The 8,768-nt window shown below is 40.3% G+C and overlaps 1 protein-coding gene across 3 annotated transcripts in view; it reads left to right on the top strand.

Moving 5' to 3' along the window:
* The first annotated feature begins 2,764 nt into the window (after window positions 1–2,764).
* LOC139367913 (myocardin-like) overlaps window positions 2,765–8,768 on the top strand; it is a 46,098-nt gene continuing 40,094 nt past the window's right edge. The window contains exon 1 of one of the 3 annotated variants that reach the window (XM_071106293.1): window positions 2,765–3,086. In XM_071106293.1, the coding sequence (XP_070962394.1) occupies window positions 3,032–3,086 (55 nt within the window). In that variant the 5' untranslated portion in view covers window positions 2,765–3,031. The remainder of the gene's footprint in view (window positions 3,087–8,768) is intronic. The other 2 variants (XM_071106292.1, XM_071106294.1) reach the window with 2 other exon arrangements.

The raw sequence follows: 8,768 nt of genomic DNA, 5'->3' as shown, positions 1-8,768 counted from the left end.
TGGGAACAGGACCCAGGGACAGTGGTGGGAACGGTTTACATGAGACATTTACCTTTAGGTCCTAAAGCAAAGCCTGTGGGAGTGTAATTGATCAAAGCAATGCCTCTGGGAGTGTAATTGATCAAAGCAATGCCTCTGGGAGTGTAATTGATCAAAGCAATGCCTCTGGAAGTGTAATTGAGTGAACTTGGGTTTATTTTACCTGAATTGAAGCAGGCCTTGAGGAGCTGTGAGTTGAGTGATGATAGCCTATATTTGAACACCACCGCAGAAGCTTCGCTATTCGGCATATTCCCAGCTAAGTAGCTGGGTTTTGTTGTTAGGCCATAGTTCTATTCAAATAGCCAATCACTTGCAGCCCACCTCTTCTAATGGATTGTGGGAAAAGTGTGCAAATTCTACTAGCTGAAGAGTCAAAAATAGTATTTTATTTATTTGTATTATTATTGAAACTTTATTAATAAAATATATTTTTTTACATATTGAGACCTAGGTCTCTTTTACAAATGTGCCTTGTATATGCAACATAAATATACAAATTATACCCAAACATACAGTTGAAGTTGGAAGTTTACATACACCTTAGCCAAATACATTTAAACTCAGTTTTTCACAATTCCTGACATTTAATCTTAGTAAAAATCGCCTGTTTTAGGTCAGCTCGGCTCAACACTTTATTTTAAGAATGTGAAATGTCAGATGAATAGTAGAGATAATGATTTATTTCAGCTTTTAGGGCCTTCTTTCTCGCACACGTTTTTTCAGTTCTGCCCACAAATGTTCTATAGGATTGAGGTCAGGGCTTTGTGATGGCCACTCCAATACCTTGACTTTGTTGTCCTTAAGCCATTTTGCCACAACTTTGGAAGTATGCTTTGGGTCATTGTCCATTTGGAAGACCCATTTATGACCAAGCTTTTAACTTGACTGATGTCTTGAGATGTTGCTTCAATATATCCACATAATCTTATCTCCTCATGGTGCCATCTATTTTGTGAAGCGCACCAGTCCCTCCTGCAGCAAAGCACCCCCACAACATCATGTTGCCACCCCCGTGCTTCACGGTTTGGATGGTGTTCTTTGACTTGCAAACCTCCCCATTTTTCCTCCAAACATAACGATGGTCATTATGGCCAAACAGTTCTATTTTTGTTTCATCAGACCAGAGGACATTTCTCCAAAAAGTACGATCTTTGTCCCCATGTGCAGTTGCAAACCGTAGTCTGGCTTTTTTTATGGTGGTTTTGGAGCAGTGGCTTCTTCCTTGCTGAGCAACCTTTCAGGTTATGTCAATATAGGTCTCATTTTACTGTGGATATAGATACTTTTGTACCTGTTTCCTCCAGCATCTTCACAAGGTCCTTTGCTGTTGTTCTGGGATTGATTTGCACTTTTCACACCAAAGTAAGTTCATCTCTAGGAGACAGATCACGTCTCCTTCCTGAGCGGTATGACGGCTGTGTGATCCCATGGTGTTTATACTTGCGTACTATTGTGTGTACAGATGAACGTGGTACCTTCTGGCATTTTGAAATTGCTCCCAATGATGAACCAGACTTGTTGAGGTCTACCATTTTTCTTTTCTGAGGTCTTGGCTGATTTATTTTTATTTTCCCATGATGTCAAGCAGAGAGGCACTTGAGTTTGAAGGTAGGACTTGAAATACATCCACAGGTACACCTCCAATTGACACAAATGATGTCAATTAGCTTATCAGAAGCTTCTAAAGCCATGACATAATTTGGGGGAATTTTCTATACTGTTTAAAGGCACAGTCAACTTAGTGTATGTAAACTTCTGGCCCACTGGAATTGTGATACAGTGAATTATAAGTGAAATAATCTGTCTGTAAACATTTGTTGGAAAAATTACTTGTGTCATTCACAAAGTAGATGACCTAACCGACTTGCCAAAACTATAGTTTGTCAGCAAGAAATTTGTGGAGTTGTTGAAAAATGAGTTTTAATGACTCCAACGTAAGTGTATGTGAACTTCCGACTTCAACTGCAGATTTACCTAGCTCGGTGGAGACTCTAGGAACCTCAAGAATGAACCAATACTGGGAATGTGTTAGGCAACTCAGTAAGTTTATAAACTAGGGCCTTGTGAACAAAAAGGAAGTAATATAGAGATCTACTGGTCTTTAGCGAAGGCCAGCAAAACTTTTGATACATGGTGGAGTGATCAAAACTATCACCTGTAACAAAACGAAGGGCACTACGGTAGATGGCGTCCAAAGTATAACATCCTGGCATTTAAACCATACTTGTTTTTTTATTTTTTATTCACGTACTGTTAAAAAATTATATATATTTTAGCATACTGAGAATGTGTCATACGCGATTGCGTTTCCTGCTATTTGTTGATTTCGGAAAATATCCCGATATCTAATTGACCAGCTGTTGTCAAAGCCTAAATGTGTATGACATTCGGCCATTTAAAGTATACTCACACACTATTACATTGAATTTTTTTGCATACTCAAACACCCTACTATTTATGACACAAGTATGGGTATTAGGACATGGCCATAGTCAGAGCAGTAACATATCCAGAAGGTCAGAGGGAGTCTCTTGCCAGCAGTCCTCTTCTCCCTGGAAGGAGGAGCTACCAGAAACTTTAGCTCCTAGCCCCTCCCCGCCGACGGCATAATTACCCACTAAAGGAGGGGCTAGTGGAACCTTGGGAGGGGCTATAGGAACCCTCAGTGGTTAGCTCCTCCCAGCAGAGGTATATCACTCCACTCCCTCTGGAGTGGAGACTCAGAGCTACATGAGACCAAAGCCTGACTGTCTACCTCACTATCGGACTCCCACAGCTACCCAAGGGAGAGAGAGAGGAGTGAAGAGAGACACCACTTTTTTTTTTTTTTTTCTTTCTTGTAGTAGCTGTTAACTGTTGTTAATGACGCGCGTTTGGACAGCTCTGGTCTCGGTCTCCGGTCCCAGGAAGGGCCAGGGGCATTAAAGTGAAAGTGTGTGCGTCTGTTCTCTTTTTCTCTCCTGTACACTGGAACCATACAGTTAGCATCATGACTTTACTGGGCTCTGAACGCTCCATACTGATACGAAGCAAGTTTAGATCAGGTAAGATCCTATCGTGTGTGTTCATGTCCACTCACCTATCAGAAGCATTTGTTCCACCCCTTGGACTGGCACTTTGTTGATATGTACTATATAAACCAATTAATCCTCTCCTGATGATACAATGTTTGCACTTGCATTGATTAAATGTTTAATTTTTTCAATGCCATTTGTCCATCAACCGTCAGTACTTGTATTTTATTTATAGTGAACAGTAGTACAGGTACATGCTTTTTGTATATTGCTTATCAAATCAAATGTTATTAATCACAAACACATATTTAGCAGATGTTATTGCAGGTGTAGCGAAATGCTTGTGTTCCTAGCTCCAACTGTGCAGTAATATTTAGCAATACACACATCTAAAAAGTAAAATCATTGAATGAAGATATATAGAGAATTTAGGATGAGCAAAGTCGGAGTCTGGAGTATAAATGTATGTACTGAGTATACAAAACATTAAGAACACCAGCTCTTTCCTTGACAGACTGACCAGGTGAATCCAGGTGAAAGCTATGACCCCTTATTGATGTCAAAATCCACTTCAATCAGTGTAGATGAAGGGGAGGAGACAGGTTAAAGAAGGATTTTTAAACATTGAGACAATTGAGGCATGAATTGTGTATGTGTGCCATTCAGAGGGTGAATGGGGAAGACAAAACATTGAAGTGCCTTTGAACAGGGTATGGTAGTAGGCACACCGGTTTGTCAAGAACTGCAACAGAAAACATCCAGCCAACTTGACACAACTGTGGGAAGCATTGGAGTCCACAATGGCCAGAATCCCTTTGGAACGTAGAGTCCCTGCCCTGACAAATTGAGGCTGTTCTGAGGGCAATAGGGAGAGGTGCAACTCCATATTAGGATGGTGTTACTAATGTTTTTTACACTCAGTGTATATATGTGATGGGATGTATAGACAATATGGACAGTATATGGATATGTATAGAATATGTAGTATATCTGAAGAATAGTATATGTACAGCAATAATTAAATAGAATTAGGCCTTGACTGGAATACAGTATATACATATGAAATGGGTAAAACAGTATGGAAACATTAAAGTGACCAGTGTTCCACGTCTGTGTACAGTACATAGGGCAGCAACCTCTAAGGTGCAGGGTTGAGTACCGGGTGGTAGCCGGCTAGTAACAGTGACTAAATTTCAGGGCAGGGTACTGGTCGGAGGCCAGCTAGTGATGCCTATTTAACAGTCTGATGGCCTTGAGTCTCTCAGTCCCAGCTTTGATGCACCTCTACTAACCTCGCCGTTTGGATGGTAGCAGGGTGAATGAAGATGCTATGGATGCTATAGATGCTGTGGATGCTATGTATTTAATAGATGCTATGGATGCTATAGATGCTATGGATGCTATGGATGCTATAGGTACTATGGATGCTATGTATTTAATAGATGCTATGGATGCTATAGGTACTATGGATGCTATGTATTTAATAGATGCTATGGATGCTATAGGTACTATGGATGCTATGGATGATAACGATACTATGGTGTATGGGTGACAATGCCTTGTTGGTGAGACGCTGGTAAAAGCAAACACACGTGGGTATGGTTTGGTGTCGATCCTATTTACATTTAGTTTATTCTGATAGAGATTAGTGGTAGGTTAAAGGTTATCATCATTAGGCTGTGATGAGAGCGGTGTGTGTCCTAACCTGCCTGTGTAAGAACAGTGTGGACTACAGCACTGATTTAAATCCCTCTAACACACTACAGCTCTCTCTTTCTCTTTCTCTCTCTCTCTCTCTGAATTTACATTTACATTTCAGGTTTTTATTGGCATGGGAAACATGTGTTTACATTGCCAAAGCAAGCGAAATAAACAATACAAAGTGAACAGTAGACATTACGCTCACAAACATTTCAAAAGAATAAAGACATTTAAAATATCAAAGTATGTCTATATACACTGTTGTAATCATATTAAAGTACAAAAGGGAACATAAATCATCATAAATATGGGTATTATTTACAATGGTGTTTGTTCTTCACTGGTTGACCTTTTCTTGTAGCAACAGGTCACACATATTGCTGCTGTGATGGCAACATTACACATTCAGAATTTTCAAAACAATAAAGACATTACAAATGTCATATTACGTATATATACAGTGTTGCAACGATGTACAAATGGTTAAGGGTACACTAGGGAAAATAAATAAGCATAAATATGGGTATTATTTACAATGGTGTTTGTTCTTCACTGGTTTCCCTTTTCTTGCGGCAACAGGTCACACATCTTGCTGCTGTGATGCACACTGTGGTATTTCACCCAGTAGATATGGGAGTTTATCAAAATAAGATTTTTTTTCTTCAAATGATTTGTGGGTCTGTGTAATCTGAGGGAAATATGTCTCTCTAATATGGTCATACATTTGTCAGGAGGTTAGTAAGTGCAGCTCAGTTTCCACCTTTTTTGTGGGCAGTGTGCACATAGCCTGTCTTCTCTTGAGAGCCAGGTCTGCCTTCGGTAGCCTTCTCAGTAGCAATGCTCACTGTACATAGTCAAAGATGTTCTTAATTTTGGGTCTGTCACAGTGGTCAGGTATTCTGCCACTGTGCACTCTCTGTTTAGGGCCAAATAGCATTCTAGTTTTCTCTCTTTTTTTGCAAATTCTTTCCAATGTGAAGTAATTATCTTTTTGTTTTGTCATGATTTGGTTGGGTTTAATTGTTTTGCTGTCCTGGGGATCTGTGGGGTGTGTTTGTGAACAGAGCAAGAGCAAGACAAACTTGCTTAGGGGACTCTTCTTCAGGTTCATATTTCTGTATGTGATGTATTTGTTATGGAAGGTTTGGGAATCACTTCCTTTTAGGTGGTTGTGGAATTGAAGCTCTCTTTTCTGGATTTTGATAATTAGCGGGTATCAGCCTAATTCTGCTCTGCATGCATTATTTTGTGTTTTATGTTAAACACTGAGGATATTTTTGCAGAATTCTGCATGCAGAGTCTCAATTTGGTATGTGTCCCATTTTGTGAATTCTTGGTTGGTGAGCGGACCCCAGATCTCACAACCAAAAAGGGCAATGGGTTCTATAACTGATTCAAGTATTTTTAACCAGATCCTAATTGGTATGTTGAATTTTATGTTCATTTTGAAGGCATAAAAGACTCTTACCTCTTAGATAGTTCACAGCTTTGTGGAAGTTACCTGTGTGGCTTCATGTTTAGGCAAAGGTATGTGTCGTTTTTTTTAGCTCTAGGGCAACGGTGTCTAGATGGAATTTATATTCGTGGTCCTGGCAACTGGACCTTTTTCGGGAACACCATTACTTTTTGTCTTACTGAGATTTTCTGTCTGTGCCCAGGTCTGACAGAATCTGTGCATAAGATCTAGGTGCTGCTGTAGGCCCTCATTTGTTGTGGATAGAAGCACCAGATCATCAGCAAACAGTAGGCATTTGACTTCAGATTCTAGTAGGGTTAGGCTGGGTGCTGCAGACTGTTCTAGTGCCCTCGCCAATAGTTTATATATATATATGTTGAAGAGGGTGGGGCTTAAGCTGCATCCCCGTCTCATCTCCAGGCCCTGTGGAAATACATGTTTTTTGTCAATTTTAACCGCACACTTATTGGATTTTATAATGTCGTATGTTTTTCCCCCAACATCACTTTGCATCAATTTGTATAGCAGACCCTCATGCCAAATTGAGTCTCAAGCTTTTTTGAAATCAACAAAGCATGAGAAGACTGCATTTGTTTTGTTTGTTTGTCGATTAGTGTGTGCAGGGTGAATACGTGGTCTGTCGTACGGTAATTTGGTATAAAGCCAATTTGGCATTTGCTCGGTTAATGAATATGCAGAGGAGTTTTCCCAAGGTTGCTGTTGACAGATATCCCACGGTGGTTATTGTTATTATTATTATCTTATTGTTTCCACTTTGGTGATCAGTCCTTGGATCCAAATATTGGGGAAGATGCCAGAGCTGAAGATGATGTTAAAGAGTTTAAGTCTAGCCAATTGGAATTTGTGGTCTGTATATTTTATAATTTAATTTAGGATACCATCAACCCCACAGGCCTTTGGGGGTTGGTTAATTTTCTTAGGTTATCTGCTTCAATTGTTTTATTTGATATGGAAGCTGAGGTCAAAATATACTGTTTAGGTTTTCTACTGCCAAGTTTACACCTTCACTATTACAGTGAAACCTTTTGTCCAGGAAATTATCAAGAAGGGTTTGAATTTGTTGTTGCCTAATTGTTATTTGGTAGATTTTCACACTACTTTCCATCCATCTATAGCATTTCTCAATATTATTCAGTTCTTTTGGCGTTGATTCCTCATGATTGAGCATAGCTCTGTTCAAGTAGTGTGATTTTGCTGAGATCTGTTAGGGGTGTCAGTGGACTGACTGTGAACGCTCTAAGAGACTCTGGGTTGAGGTCAGGGATAAAGTAGTGCCAAGTCTCTCTCCCCGTCTCTCTCTCTCTCTCTCTCTCTCTCTCTCTCTCTCTGAAGGGGGTGTTAATGTTAGCCAGAGCTACAGCCAGTCTAATGCTTGGGTCTTTCTCCCTGTCCTGCTCAGTCACAGTTTATTTGTTTGATACACACAGTTTACAGTCAAGCAGCATTTTATCAAGTGATTCATTTTACTGAAAACAAAGAGTAAGGAACATCAATACTTAAAATGCTCTTACCAACTTTTTTTCTCTCTCGCTCTTCAGTGCAATCTCTGTGCTCGGTACGGTAATTGCTTACCAGCAATCACAGGCTAAATTGCGCTTTCCCTCAGTGTTGTTTAAACCAACGCCCACGCAGTGGGAAATGACCTCTGGAGGGAGGGAGAGCGGGAGAGAAGGGCTGGAGTCATTGTAGTGTATGACCAGGGGGAGAGACTTTCACAGGGATGTTTGCTGTGACACACACATTATGCTTATAGGCCGGTCATTAATGCCATGCAGATGTCGGGAGACTGTTCAGTCTTACATGCTGGGTCACAGAGAGAGACAGAGTCACATCACTCTGAGCCTGGCTGAGGTTATTACTGTTGGTGACGTGGGTGTTTTGCGATGTTTCCTCAAACCTTTCATATACTGTATGTTATTTGTATGAAGTTAAAGTACGATGGCCAGTCAATGGACATGGATAGCTTGATGTCGTGAGGACAATACATTCACGCAGTTAACGTGTTTATTTAGTGGCCTATGCAGGAATCAAACCCACAACTCTGCTATTGCCAGCTCCATGCTCACACCAACAACAGTAAGCTATGGGAACCACTACTGGTATTTTAACAGCGAGAGATGAGGGTCTCAGAGTGGTCCCAGGAGACGTGTTTGTGTGGTTTCCTTCTCTCTCGTATTACATAACTGTCAGAGAAGTTGAAGTTGTGCACTGAAGAAACATATAAACACGATGTGTAAAGTGTTGATCCCATGTTTCATGAGCTGAAATAAAAGATCCCAGAAATGTTCCATACACACAAAAAGCAAATTTCTCTCAAATTTTGTGCACACATTTGTTTACATCCTTGTTAGTGAACATTTCTCCTTTGCCAAGATTATCCATCCACCTGACAGGTGTGGCATATCAAAATGCTGATTAAACAGCATGATGATTACACAGGGGCACCTTGTGCTGGGGACAATAAAAGGCCATTCTAAAATGTACAGTTTTGTCACACAATACAGTGCCACAGATGTCTCAAGTTTTGAGGGAGT

Source organism: Oncorhynchus clarkii, chromosome 16 (genome assembly GCF_045791955.1).
Source record: "Oncorhynchus clarkii lewisi isolate Uvic-CL-2024 chromosome 16, UVic_Ocla_1.0, whole genome shotgun sequence".
NCBI classification, from domain to species: Eukaryota; Metazoa; Chordata; class Actinopteri; order Salmoniformes; family Salmonidae; genus Oncorhynchus; species Oncorhynchus clarkii.
The sequence above is the reverse complement of the archived record's forward strand: the minus strand, read 5'-3'. Positions and strand labels throughout refer to the sequence as shown.